At 35.0% G+C, this 15,148-nt stretch overlaps 1 protein-coding gene across 2 annotated transcripts in view; it reads right to left on the reverse strand.

Annotated features, from left to right (window-relative positions):
• The window catches only part of HGF (hepatocyte growth factor), a 68,288-nt gene extending 53,798 nt beyond the window's left edge, over nt 1–14,490 (reverse strand). The window contains exons 1-5 of one of the 2 annotated variants that reach the window (XM_019746907.2): nt 14,373–14,490; nt 13,977–14,103; nt 6,983–7,148; nt 3,328–3,440; nt 1,673–1,787 (exon numbers count right to left, since the gene is read on the reverse strand). In XM_019746907.2, the coding sequence (XP_019602466.1) occupies nt 1,673–1,787; nt 3,328–3,440; nt 6,983–7,148; nt 13,977–14,064 (482 nt within the window). In that variant the 5' untranslated portion in view covers nt 14,065–14,103; nt 14,373–14,490. Of the gene's footprint in view, nt 1–1,672; nt 1,788–3,327; nt 3,441–6,982; nt 7,149–13,976; nt 14,214–14,372 lie in introns of those variants that run through there. The other variant, XM_019746908.2, reaches the window with a different exon arrangement.
• Nucleotides 14,491–15,148: the final 658 nt, after the last annotated feature.

The following is a 15,148-nucleotide window of genomic DNA, read 5'->3' on the forward strand; positions in this document are numbered from 1 at the left end:
CTCTCCTCGACTAGGGTAGGATTGATTTCCAATGCTATTCCTTTGTTCATGAAAAACATAGATCTATCTATTTAAATAAAATGTTTTCCTCACTATGCAAGGAGTGACACTATGCAAATACCTGTGAGAGGACAAAATCAATTATATTGTTTGTTTTTGTAATATAAGGACAATATTGTGTTTCAGAGATATTCCTGTATAATCAGAAGTAACTATTTTGGAGAAAAATAGTTGTTTTCTGTTATTGAAACTCTGTAAAGCTGATTAGTTTGGACATGGACTAGCTGGTGTTAATTAGGCTGCGATCACAGGTTTGATCTGAATGTGGAGAAACTAACTCTTTTTCTTTATATGTGGGCCAATTAACTGGTCTCTATTTAATGAAGTGAAATCATCTTGCATGATTGTGCTCTCCAAAAAGGCATGAAATTGAATAAAAAGTGAATTCATCAAGGCAAAGTCAACTTCCCTATTGCAAAAACAAGTCACAGCATGTGTCCTACTGATCAGCTAAGTGATTCATGCTTTGGTGTTGTTGAAAACAAAGGTTATAGAGAGACACCAGTTGGACTCAGACTCTGGCCACACCATTGACTACTTGTGTATGATCTTGAACAGTTACTAAGGCTCCTTGTGCTTTAGTTTTATCACATATAAAATAGAATTAATAAAACCACCCACTATGTGGTTCTTGGGAGGATTAAATGAGATATACTAAAGGTATGCTGCTCAGCAAGGTACCTGGCACATGGTAAAACTAAATCTTCTAGCTCATTTAATAACTAGGGAGAGCTATTTTCAATGACTTTAGTTCCTGTTTAAATTATTTGTGAAATAAGTCTTGAGAACTGTGGCTATATTTAGTTCTCTAGTGGGTAGTAGATATCTGTTTCTCCTCCATGATGATTAAAACTCTTAGACTAATGAGCCAATGGATATTGTTTACTCATCTTTAAATAGCATTCATCTGTTATAATGAACACAATGCTTAAGTGTAGACATTAAGTCCCAAAAAATAAGAAGTTTTCTCCACTCATTAGACAATAGGTGCAATGAGAAAGCCGGTCAATTTGAGGCATGAGTTTTTAGTAGTTCTCAATTTTGATTGTACTTTGGAATCAGCTGGGGAACTCTTAAAAAACACTGGTACCTGGGTTTTCCCCAAAAAGTTCTGATTTAATTGTTGTGTTGACACCTGGGTGGTGGAATTTGTTAAGGGGTCATAGTGGCTGATATTAATGTGCAGCCAAGGTTGAGAACCACCCTGGATAGAGAACATCCGGCCCCTGGGTAAGGTCAGAATGTGATCCATCTCTAATTTCTCACAATCAGCCTCTCCACTCCAGCTGCAGAGGTACTTCCTCAAAGGCAAAGGGCGGGAGGGAAATATCTCATTTAAAATTTACATTTTCATTATTGCTTCACAAACACCAAGATCTATAAATTGAAATTTTGAGGTAGGATAAGGTTAAACCACATCTTAATGATAAATTTATTAATCATTGGCTAAATATCAGTCATGAATTCACATAATCCTTGGCCTAATGTAATTCAGGAAAGTTAGCTAAATCATTATAGAATTGTAGGATTATTCTGAAGGACTAACATGAGATTGCTAATACCCATATAGAAAAAGAGAGGTTCTATCCTCTCTTCTTTATGCTGTTCTTACCTGTGTTCATGTGGTATCATGGAATTCCAGGGCTGGCATTTGATGCCACTCTTAGTGACAGATACCGTTCCCTTGTAGCTACCTCCTTTACCAATGATGCAGTTTCTAATGTAGTCTATTGGAGCAAGCAAAAAAAGAAAAAAAAGAAAACAAAAATGTTATAACTATGTGAAATATATGCTGTATATATGAAAAAGAAAAAGAGAATTCCATTCAAATCTTTAAGTAATTAACTCTTGTAAACTATCTCAAATCATATTAAAGTGTCTTGTCTAACGCTTCTATTAATAGTTTCAAAATAATACATTTCAGAATAATCCAAAACAGACAAAAAGAGACTACTGAAAAGTTTTAATTTTGTGAGCATATACCTGGATAACTGCAGAGATTAATCAAATACTTAGAGTAGATTAGGTCTTTACACTTAGTTGACCAGACAAACTTAATTTGGCAGAATGATTTGCTCAAATATTCAGCCCATTTTAAGAAAATATTAAAAACAAAAATTAAGTGATTTGTAAAACCCATATTGAATTCAGAAGTTACTTTAAAATAATAAAAATAACTAATTTGTCTTCACCTCAGAAAAATCATGTGGGTTACGTATGCATGTGTGTGTGAAAGACAGAGATAATTATATTACGCTTATTTTTTCCATATTTTTGCTAACATTTCAGCTGCTAAATTATAAAGCAATCAAATTGAAATAAGCTGTATATTCCTACCAAATAATAGTATTTGATAGGAACAATACCTTTGCTTATAACCTATAAGAATAAACATGGTCTTATGCTAGACTATAAATTATGTTTAGGATTTGTAGAATTATTGAAGGGTTAGAGATCATCTTATTTTCTACCATGAATTAATTTTAATTTAAAATCTACCTTATTAACAAGAAAATATCTGTGTAGATTGACAAATATCAAAATTTAATAGCATACACTATGACTAAAGAAAACATTAAAATTGAAATAAATACTATTTGTACAAAATTATCATAAATATAGCCCATGATTATTATTGTTGGAATGAGAGATTTTGTTCAATTCATATTTATTTATCATTCTTCAATTATTTTATTGATATCATTATGCTTTTGACCAAAGTAAATACCTTGTGAATGTAATATCAGGCTACCAAAATAGACAAATTAACAAATAATATGGTCTCAATTTTTCTTTTAAAGATTTTAAAGAATATAATTAGAAATAGATCCAACTAATTTTTTCACAATCTCCACATTTTTAAAAAATCATTAATCATGACTATAACTTAGATTAGTTATCCAAAATTGTTAAAATTTAAAACACTATAGTAAGCTCAAAATATACTATAATATATCTTAAAATAATAACTTTAGGTGGCACTTTCTAAAATGACATGGAAAATACCAGTTCTGGGAGAGTCTCCTAGAAATGAACAAAGAGGGAAGGGATAATCTAATTATAAGAAGTTTGGGAAATGACCTTTAATCAAAAGGACCACACTGAATATGCTTGGGAAATGCTTGTGTCATCTGTCTTAATGGATGAATTGAATGCATAACAGATCCAGTATATATTAGAAAAATCAGGGAAAGAGCATTGTGGCAAGAAATTACATGTATGTTACACTTTATTTCATTATGGAATATTTAGGGAGAAGCCAGTTACCTTTGTTTTCATAGAGGTCGAACTCATGGCCAAATTCTTTTTTCACTCCACTTGACATGCTATTGAAAGGGAACCAGAGGCATCGTTTTCTTGTTTTATCAAAAACAAAGGCCCTGGGGGGGAAAAAAATCTGAATGAAAGAAGGGATACTACTATTTATACAAGTTTTAAAGAATGGGCACATAGTTTAACCAAAGAGGGCAATATAAACATATTTTTAAGCCAAAATGATAAATGCAAAAATCTCTGAACTGAGAATAGTAAAGTACTTCATAAAATTTTCAACATATTAAATGTCACCATTTCTTACAATACAGGAAATGATGTTGGAATTTCGAACGGTTTTCCTTCCATAAAAAAAAATGGTATTAAAACTCCTTGCTGTGTTCATTCTAATTACAATGTCACCATGTATAAGTATCTAATTAAGAGAAATACACAGATTTTCTAAGAATAGGATTTTTTTACTTCTAGTCCATATATTTTTTGAGAACAAATAATCTTCTTGTAAACTTTAGATATTTCAAATTAGTCATTTATATCTTTGTATTTTGACAACTTTTAAGTACTTTTAAATGAGGGAAAATAACTTTTATAAAACAAATATAAAAAGGCAAACAATACTTTAAAATATTTACCTATCTTTTTTTGTATTTACTACATTTTATTTTATATCTAAAACTTCAAAAAATATATTCATAAACTTTGTGCTTTGATTTACATATGGATATTTTGAAATGCCTATCTATAAGAACATTTAACATCTAAAATAATAATTAAGAGCTAATCATAAAAGTATACTTTTGCAGCTGTATCAGAATAACTTGATAAGAGAGAATTGGCTAATAGACTTGAATTTGGTCTGGTAAAACTGTAAGCTAATGCAATACATGTGGAATTCCCTATTTCCCTATTGTAGGGCGTGTGGGGAGGAGGGTGTTAAACGACTTTAAAGACATAATAAATAGATAAAGAACACATATAAAAATAAAACTGACCAAACATTTATAAAAGAAAATGTAAAGTTACAGAATCAATAGCCTCACATTAATTTCACACTAAAACAAAAAATGTACCACACATATATAAACTACTTTGACCTGAGATCACCTTGCAGATAGATGACTCACGAGTGCCATCAGGAACATTCCAGATTTCCCTCTATGACTACAAATGTAACTCCTTTTGAAAAGTAGGGGACAGGGTTTCCAGTTTTCTGACTTCATTCACTCTTTTCTCTCCTTCCATTACAATGCCATATTCTCTCAAAAAAGCATTTCCTAATATATCATTTTACACTTCCATGAGGACTGGATCCAAATGTCAAATTCCATGAGTTGCATCTTCTTTTAAGATTGACTTTAAGAGTTTTTCTCTTAGCCTTATTTTAATTATCATCTTCATTTCAAGAATTTATTATATCTTGTTTTCTAGTTGATCATGACAGGAGGGCAATTCCAATACTAGTTAGTCATGGCTAGAAGAGGAAAGTCTATTTTCTTCTCTTGAGCTAATTAATGAATAGCAATTTTCTGAAGAGCTTAGAATCAGGCATTCTGGTCATCTTTCTGACACAGCAAAGAAAAATTTCAATCTCTGAAAAATCAATATTGTTGATTCTTTCTCAAGAGAAAACATTGTTTGAAAATGTTTCACCCCATACCCACTCAATCACAGATGTTTTCACACAGCTTTGCTGATATTTTTCAAACATTGTCCTATATTTGCCATTGTTTTCCAGTGATTCTAGTCCATGGCAAGTCTGCAAACAGAGCTTTTAATTCGTTAAGAACCTAATTTCAGACTATCACAGTATGCCCATTCAATTCTGAATAACTAATATATTTAGTGATTCCAAACACATATGTTAATATACACATATTGGGATAAATGTATGAGAAGGATGATACAATTTCTGGGCAGAAGAACGCTGGCTGTCCACAGGTATTATTACATATGGTTTTCAGTACAGGTTGCCATAAATTTGGAGACTAAGTTTAACTCAACCAGAATATGGTAGGAAAATATGAAACCTCATAGACATGAAATATGTAAAGATTTATTAATCAGGTCACATGTGTCTCTAATGCAGCAAACTCATTTTGGTTTCTCCTAAATAAAACAAAGGGAAAGGTTTTTTGTTTTGCTTTGTTTTGTATTTTAATAGGCATAAGGCTGACTAACGTGAAGATAGAAAGGTTACAATACTTGCCTTGGACTTGTGGACGCAGGCAGCAAAGTGTACGTTCAGATACAAAGTTAAAAACCAGCAATGAAATGTGGTTCTCCCATCCCCTCTGCCCAACCCTTCCAACCCCAAAAGGGGAAAATACAATAAATCCAACTTCATCAGTTGCCAGAATAACATATCCATAAATCTACACAGCTGAGATGTTGATTGAGAGTAGCTTTCTCAAATTTATTTTTTAAAATCTCAAAGCTTTTCTAGGAAAAAAAGGGAAAGAAACAGAATTATCTAACATAAGGATATACTTGCAAAGTCGATCCCCCATTGCCCTTGCCATGAAATATCTCTCTGAAAGTGGCAGTTTGGATATAAAAATATTTCCAGAGGAGCTGTGAATGAATAGAAAAGAGACAGTCTCTCCTCTCCCTAACTCAGCTGAAGACCTTTTCTGACAATGTCCTTTGTCCACAGGTCCGTGACACTCTGAGAAAGACAAGATCAATTTAGGACCACTTGCCATGACATTACTAAATCTGTGTTCACATTAAGTGTCGTGACACAAGTGTAATAGAGGAGAATTTAAAACTCACAGCGTGTCATGCTCAATCCTGTAAAACATGGGATGAAATAGAAAATGAAAGGGTGGAAAGTGAGGGAAGTAAATGTTTATGAAGAACTAGGAAATGCATTTTATTCTGGCAGTTCAGAAGACTATTCAGATGAAATTGTCACCTTGATGGCCCAAAACTCCAAGTTTTATCCTCTGGGATCACTGGCAAAGTAGTCAGGAATTCTTCCCTGCGAGGTTACACAGGGACTTTCAAAAGATAAGAAAACTCCCTCTTTGAGTCTGCTCCTGCCTCTGTGAATTATCCCCATCACTTTTCACCTAAAACTTCATCATCACTACTCCTAACCTCTTTTAAACAGCCTCTGCTGCTGACACCAATCCCTCTAGTTTTTAATCTAATTCTCTCAACACCTTTTATTTAAATCCCTAAAGACAATGACATATGTTGCAGTAAATTTTGGCTGTTGCCCAATTTATATTCTGAAAATTCCTTCACTCCCTTTGCAAGAAAAATAAAATAAAGACAATGTCTACTCTGAATAGAACATTTTCAATGTTAGAGGGATGAAAGTCAATCTAATTGAATTTTAGTTCCTAAAGTTCAACTATTTATAAGATGAGAAAACATCAATTCCATAACCAAAGCCATTGTGGATTCTAAAAGATATCAGTTTATATGCACTCCCTTACTCATATTTCCACCAACTGAGAGCTAAGTCTTCTGTTGTAATGGGTTTAGAACTCAAGCCAAGCTTATAATTCTAAGGGCAAATTACATTGACTAGGAAAAAAAAAAAAAAAAAAAAAAGAAAAGAAAAGAAAAAAGAAAACCATGGTGGTAATAAGTACATGTTATATTTGGAAAATTATCCTAAGAACAAAATGAAGCAACTTACTTGCAAGTGAATGGAAGTCCTTTATTCCTAACACATCTATTGGCACATTGGTCTGCTGTGTTCATTTTTTTTGTTTTTATCTTCAGTAATGGGTCTTCTTTAAATAGAGTAGTCTTTGCTGACTTTTTGAATTCATGAAGTGTGTTTCTTCTTTTCTTCTGTCCTTCTATTAACAATAATTAAAAAAAACGGGGAGGGGATAAGCTTTTAAGGCTCATGTAGAAAAAATGTCCTTAAGGACCATCTACAAGATAATGATTTTATCTGACAACGTATGAGAAAACCTCCAGGGGTTCGGGATGGAGTGAGGTAAGGAATGATACTCTTAGATAGTTAAGAACAAGAGAGAAATATTGTAATCAGTGAAGAATAAATAACTTGTTATGTAGAGCCACTCATCTACATTCTTTTAAACGAAGGATGTTTTTGAAAATTAGGACAGAGTTCACTCTAAAGAAACAAATAACATGATATTCTCCAAACAGTATGCAAGCAAGTTCCAGGACATATCGTATCAGGCTATACAATTAAATTTGTCATTTCCTTCTATAATTGGCCCTTATGTGAGTTATGGTATTAATTAGATAAGCCAATTTAGTGACAGGTGAGAAACTTCTCACTAAAAACGGTGTAGTGGATAAATTCTTCTGACTTGCTCTTTAAAGTATTTCATACTATCCATATTTTAGCCCATCTCATTTTTTACATAAGTGTTTTCTGTGCGTTGAGGCACTATTTCTTAGTATCACTGAACTGTTTGTCTTGAAAACAAGCCAAATGCTGCAAATCACATGTATGTAAAACTTCATCCTTTAATGGAGCAATATCATTTTTCTTCATGAAATATTCTATAAGGCCCCTAGATAGTATGAAGCCTCCTATTGAAAACCTACAAACAAAACTGAAATATCCTAAAAGACTTACTCTTATGAATAACTTTAGGGTATCAAGAACTTTACTCTCAATTTGCCTAAAGTTACCTGCTTTCTAACAATGATCATCATTTTCATAAAGATCAAAATGTCTAAGAGGTCGCAGCTGTTGTATAATAAGGATAGGCATAGTTGTGCACCTCTTCTGCCTGTCAATTCTTTTGAACACCCTTAAACAAAGTCAGTAGTAATCTATTCTTTTTAAGATGCAGCAACCAAGACACCGGGAAAAATTGACCACTCAGAAGAGCTGATTCAAAACCCAGCTGCCTAGCGTGAGAACCCCCTTCTTAAACACTTATGATGACATCTTTCTCTAAGAATTGCTAGGAAAGTACGTGGAAACATGGTTTGTACATATTTTCTGAAGATTTGGTTTAGAGATATCAGTATGGAAGAAATGTAGACAGTAGAACTAGAAACGTACACCTAGTCTTATATATGTGCTGAAATGTGTCAAGAAAAGAGGGTGAAAATTTTTGTTCAGAAAATCTGGAAATCTGGCTAGTGAAGTGAGGTACCAAGAATGGCATTAAATTTGCTAGCAACCACTGTCTCCAGCTGGTTGATTAAATAGACAGATGCTACTCATTAATGTCTATCCTAAACTGAAGTCCACAATAAATAAGAGAAAACATGAAGTGCTCTAAATTTCTGGTTCTCTATGAAACTCCAGAACACAAGCACCAAAAGACTGGTACTAATTTCTGTAATAATGCCTTCATCTTTAATTTTTCTTTGCCCTACAACATGGGATAGCTATGGTACACAGGTATAATTTAAAAGGCATTTTGACATAGAAATTCAATCAACCAAATAATCCATCAACATGTTATTTATTGAGTGTGGACCAAATGCTTTGCATGACGTTGGCAGACAGATGATAATTCTGGCATTCTTATTGACTTTCCAAATGACTTTGTTTAATTACCTGAAATGCTAATATCCCAATTACTGAATCTAAAACATGCAAGTTATATTATATTTGAACTAAAATGAGCTATTTAAATTATACTCATTAAGTAAATATTTGGAAATCAATTTGGATAAATAATGTTATTAACATGCAATGATTTAGTTTTAGTTTTGAAATTTAATTTCTGGCATTTGTGTGAAACTTATTTTCCCAGGCAAAAAAAGTGGTACAATTCTTTTCAAATGTTGGGTTCTCCCACAGGACCATTAGAGAGAAGAGTATCTTTCTCCATTAAGAGATTCTCCTTCTTTTGACCTTAGTGAACTATTTCTTAGGTGCTGTGAAATGTTTCACAGCATAATAATCATCTGATTTTCTGTATAAATAGGAATATTTCTTAGAAACAAATAGGTGCAGGTCCTCTATTTTTTTAAAAAACTGTCCACCAAAATGGAAGAATTATATATATATATATATTTCTCAAATTCTGTCAACTAAAAATATAGAACTAAAATTGGCCTCATTTATAATGCATTTATTATACATATCTAAGTGAGAGAGAAGAGCATAAAACTAAATTTAAAAAGTCTAAGACAAACATTAAATTCAGATATGTATTTTCCTAGAGCCCCTCATCAATTTTCTGTTTTTTTTTCTTAGGACCATGCAATATGAAAGCAAGCATTGAGGACTACCATAGAGAAAGAAGGTCTCTTTTGGATTGATTGTGTTTGGTTCTATATCTCCTCAGTTGTCCTATTGAAACGTGTTCATGTGTAGCTGTACCTCATAAAAACAGTCTACTCTTGCTTGCTGATAAATTTTTCCATCACTACCTTTCATCTAAAGATCAAAAAGCATTCTAAAAAGCAAATAAATCTATGATTTCCCTTTACTAGATAATAAATAGGAGTGAAAAGCTTGTCTGGGCCTACAAAGCTAATCAGAGGCAAATGGAACCAGAAACCAGATTCCCTTTTCACTATGTATTTCTCATGACTTAGAAACTTTCCTTCATAATTCAGTCATTTCTACTAGATCAGTAACTAATTAATCAAAAATGTGAAGTTCAAGCTAATTGTACATCATGTAAGCCACACATTTATAAAATGAATTCCTTCTTCAATAAAAGAGAAATTCAAAACAGACGTCATTCAAAAATGGCATCTGAAAATAAAATTCCTTTGCTGAAAATAATTTTAACTTTTTCTTTCATATGTGTTAACAATTGATGCTTGTTTTACTGAAAACAGTTAAAAGACAAGCTTAATTTGGAAAGAAACTGAAAAATATCTTTGGATCAGATTTTTTTCCCTACTATATTTTTATGCATGACTGTTAGTTGAAGTTTATAAACAAAATATTGAAATGAAATCAAAGGGTGAGAGATCACTCCAACTTGGTCATGTTTTCCTGTACTTTAAATTGCAACTCCTTTTTCCTCTTCTCTCAGTATGGGAAAACATTCTGGAAGCTATATTTCCTGAAGAACCTGAAGTCCCTATTTCAGAACTGAAATCATTAGGATCTTAGTGAAAACCTATAAACAGAGAGTAGGGTCAAATGTATCAAGGTGCTTGAAAAAAGACACATTTCTCCCTCTGGTCCCTGGGCCTCACACTCATTTCTCTCAGTACCTCATATATTTTCTTCTCTGTATGGACTAACCATTTACTTCAAAGGAAAATCATGCAAGGCAAGGATTTGCAGGGTGTAGAAAGAAGCAGGAATCTGGCTCCACATATTCTGAGAAACTTACCACATGATTAGTGATTAACAGCTTGAAGTGGCAAAGTGTTAAGATGAAAGTACACAAATAATTAATGGAAGGGAATGGTTGTGACTGGAGATTTTAAATTTCTCAAAGACAAGAATCATAAAAATGAATCCATTTTGGAACTATGAGTATACGAAAATTTGACTGTATGAAAATAGCTCCTTTTCATAGCTATTATCTAGGACTTGGATTTCACAATCATCTCTCCTTTTTTTTAAAGAAGGTTAACAGTATCACAAGTCAAGATGTCAAGAAGAAAGGGATCATGTCAGATTTAAATCCAATGTTGGTACTACAGAAGCAGCATAATAATCTCCAAAGAGATTTCCAAAATGAAGTGACGTTCACTGTGAGATTAGGAGGTTCCCTAGCTATTTCCCTCCTTCTCTTTCATTCCACTTCCTTGTTCAGTATTTCATTGGTATAGAAGCCTCCTCCTGCTCTCTTCCTTCACTGTTTGTTTCTGTCTACCACTCTCTGTCCACATAGCAACCAAAACAACCACACTGAAGTAATTCTGTCAGGTGTCTTGTCAACTCAAAATCTTTTAGCAGCAGCACATGATGTTCAGAATAGTTTAGCATGGTACTCATCGCTTTTGCATGCATGCTATCCTATCTTAGTTCCCTAATCACAGATCATACTGCTCTCCCCTCAGGTACTCAGTACACCAGCCCACATGGTTACCTGTCCTTTCTTATACTTTCTCACGTCTACAGCTTTGGTCCCGGTGTTCCCCTGGCTTAGGGACTACTGACTGTGTGACTACCCATCTTTTCATATTCAACTTGGGTACCATAGACTTTCTAAACCTGGTTTGATCTTTAAACCTAGAAAGGGAATCTCAACCGCAGTAAAACAGTATTTCTAAAACAGAGTTTTTCTTATATTTCTTAGCAAAATTGATTTTTTTAAAGGCAGTTGCAGTTGGTTTCACTGCTGTTGGCTTCAGTATAAATATTTAAAAAACAAACAAATACGTATTTTATTCACATAGATTTGGGTAGGAATATCAGTTCCATCCCTTAATTTAGATAATAAAATAATTAAGATAGTTAACCTTGGTTTACTCATGTTAGCGGAGTCGAATAATGCCAATTTTATTAAAATTAAATAACCTTTGTTTTAGAACTTGGTCCATAACAGCTACCCAGTAATGTAGGTTTCTTTCTCAATTGTTCTTTATACCCCCACCCACCCACAGATTCCTGGACATTAGGTGCTCAATTAATGCTTCTTTTGTTACAGAGGATTGGATATTTGTTTCCACTGTAGGTGGAAGTTGATAGAGGGTAATTCTATGTAGACCAACTTCTACGAGAATGGCTTGGGTTCACTATATTGAACATTCCTTAAGAAACTTTTCTATAAATTATTTCCATAATATATTCTACTTATAACTGGCTGTCAAGTCATTATAGTATCCAGTTCTTTTCTAACATTGTGCTATCTTATAATATGTGCAAATATAGACTCACAGGATAAATCAAAAAGTATAACCGAAGTAAGCAACAACAACAAAAAAACTTCTAAATGTTCAATGTTAGATGATAGAAAAAAGAACAAACTTTCTGTATGTTCTAAGAGGGCTATCCGTGTTTTCCATTTTGAAGAATGTTACAAAAAAACAAAACAAAACCAAAAAAAAAACAACTATCAAAATAGACTTGCCACCCAAACAAAGGCAGACCCTCTTTTGATGACAATTTTAGCATTATCCACTTCAGGAATTATTCGCAGCATATCTGTAATTCCCAGTTGGCCTCCCTTGCCTGCCAGCACGCTCTTGGGCTGCATTTTCCCTATACTCAGGAAACGCAGTCATTTCAACATTAGCCAAAGTGAAATATAATTACGAATGTATATCTCCTGCCAAAACTTCGTAATGCATGCCAAAAACAAATAGACATTGTCTATGGTTGATCTACTGTTTGGGTTTTCCACACTGTGTTCCCCTTGCATTAGCACAGATATTTCAGGTAACATATTCTACTTAAGACCAACATCATTTTAATCTTTAACAATGAAAACCCTCAAAATATTAGCCATGATTTCAATTTATGCTCAAACTCCCCTAAACCAGCAATGTCTTATAGGAGTCTATTTTAAAATGACACATCTCAAGCATGATGCCCTGCTTGATTCAAGTAACTTCTTTTTCACCTTTTCAGAAATCTTACCTATATGATTTCAAACTCACCCTCCCAGACAGTGTTGTTTTCCAAAAGGGCCACTTTGCAAAATAGAAGAAAGCCAGATGGACTGAACAATTTCTTGACATTTAGCAAATTATTTATGCTTTCAACCCTTGTATTACATCAGAAACTAGATCAGAGGTCTGATGAATTTCACATTTAACTTATCTCAAAAGATAAGCCAATTCTCTGTTTTAGATTATACAATGGCCATGTCTACCATCTGGGCATTTGTTTCATGCTTTTATTCCCCTGTGCCCACCCATGATGCTCACCACCTTGTCCCGTTGGCATCCCAGCCACTGCAATGATAATACAACCGAATGCAGATGTTTCCTCTTGTCCTTATAACAACAGAAACCTTCCCAAAGCAGCAAATGAAATCTCTCAACTTTCCGGCAGTACAAACTCCCAAGCAACTCCTTCCCAACCTGTAAATTCAGGAGAGAACATGGGAACTGGAAAGGAGAAATTCTGAAGCTTTCATCAAAGTCACGCAATTTTTGCCTTCCTTGCACTACAGTTGCAAAAGCGCAGGCAGGCATCCATACCCAGAAAGAATGAGATCTCAGAAGAGAGGCTTTCTCTTTCATTTTTGTAACATGCAGATACTCAGAGTTCAATCTACCTTCTCCAAATAAAAACCTGGATAAAGCCATAATTTGGCTCTGAAAAGTGACTGAGTGATGTGGGGTAGTGGATTGTCATGGAAAATTATCCTCTGGAAAAAAATGAGTCCCTGCGTGCTGACCACCACTCTCTTCCAGTTCAGACGAGACCTTCTGTTCAGCTTTAAACTTGTCCAAACCAGCCAAGTTCCAGCCCCTGTTAGCACTTCACTCCTATCCCACAGTCCTCAACTATTAAGCTAATTGAGAAGGGGCTGGCTCAGTAGGGGGAGAGGTGGGTGCGACACACTAAAGGGATGTTAATTATCATGTTAAATGCTTTGCAAATAGAAATAGAATATGAAAAGAAAGGACAATGAGTGGTTAAAAACAAAAAACAAAAAAAGAAAACCCATACTAAATACAGAGCTGAGAAAGGATGCTGGGAATAGGCTAAAGGAAGAACGAGTAAAGGGAAAAGGAAAGGTTAGCAAGAGAGTTAAAATAATAATAATAATGATAATAATGATGATGATCATGATGATGATGATGAAGAGAAAACGAACCTGCATAGGGGATGGCGATGGGAAGCAGAAGGAGATGCAGGAGGACATGCTGCAGCAGCAGGACTGGCAGAAGTTTGGTCACCCACATGATGCTGGACACGCTGTCGGATCCCACTGGAGAAGATGCCTGGGGGAAAGAATCCTGTTCCGACTCAATGCCTAAAAGAGCCAGGCGGCTCTGAGCTGCTTTTTATTGCGATGAGCTAAGTTTGTTGTGTGATTAACTGGAAAGATCTAGGTCTGAACTCCCTCTTACGGTAAGAAACTGTTTAACAACAGCCCTTTACTCTCTTCCACCCACCCCCCTTTTCCTCACTACCCCTCCAACTTCACCAAACAGATCCCAGCTCCCCGCCCCCCCTCCACCCCCCAACTCTGCTTAGGAAAGAAACTTACAAAGAAAAGGTCACCTGGCCTGTGGCCAGCTTCAATTTGGAAGTTCGAGCTCCAGATCCCAGTGGCTCCTATCCGAGTAGGGAAGGGAGGAGCAAGGCTCAGCCCAATAGCTAAATCCAGGCACAGGCAGAGGACCAATTCGCTAAATTTAAACAGAAAAATACATGTGTTTACATATCTATTTGGGAAAAGAGGAAGGGGAAGCAGCATGAGAAGAAAGCAAAGAGCTGCCTTTCAGTCAAATGCGCCTTAGCTCCTGACCTGTCTAGTTTCACAGCTAGAGCAACCTAGGGATTCAAAACACTGACACGGGTTCCCTAGAGTGTTGGAGACAGGGTGGGCGGGGGAGGCGGGAGGGAGGCAGAGCATACAGGCAGGTCCAGCCCAGGTAAAAAGAGGTTAGGTAAGAAAAGGGTGTGGTATTGTGCAGTGAAAATAAACAAGTAAAAAAGCACCCACAATGTCAGGTGGGAAAATTGTCCCTGCCCGATGGGCTCAGAGCAGGCAGCTTTTTTCAGAAGCTATGCTAAGCTCCCCCCAGTCACCACACATGTACCCAAAGTGCATAAAAGAAACTTGTCTGATGTGGGGTTTGTGATCAAATCTGGTCATGCACTTAAAATGTCTAAGAGACTGGGATGATCCATTTCTTGTCCTCGACAGATAAATGTAGCATTGACTATTGCCCTTCTGATGCCAGGGTAGTGAATCCCTCAGGTGGGGGACTCAAACCCTGGGCCAGGAAGGTTCTTGGCTTCACGTAGGAAAGAATTCAA

This window comes from Rhinolophus sinicus, linkage group LG09 (genome assembly GCF_036562045.2).
Source record: "Rhinolophus sinicus isolate RSC01 linkage group LG09, ASM3656204v1, whole genome shotgun sequence".
NCBI lineage: Eukaryota > Metazoa > Chordata > Mammalia > Chiroptera > Rhinolophidae > Rhinolophus > Rhinolophus sinicus.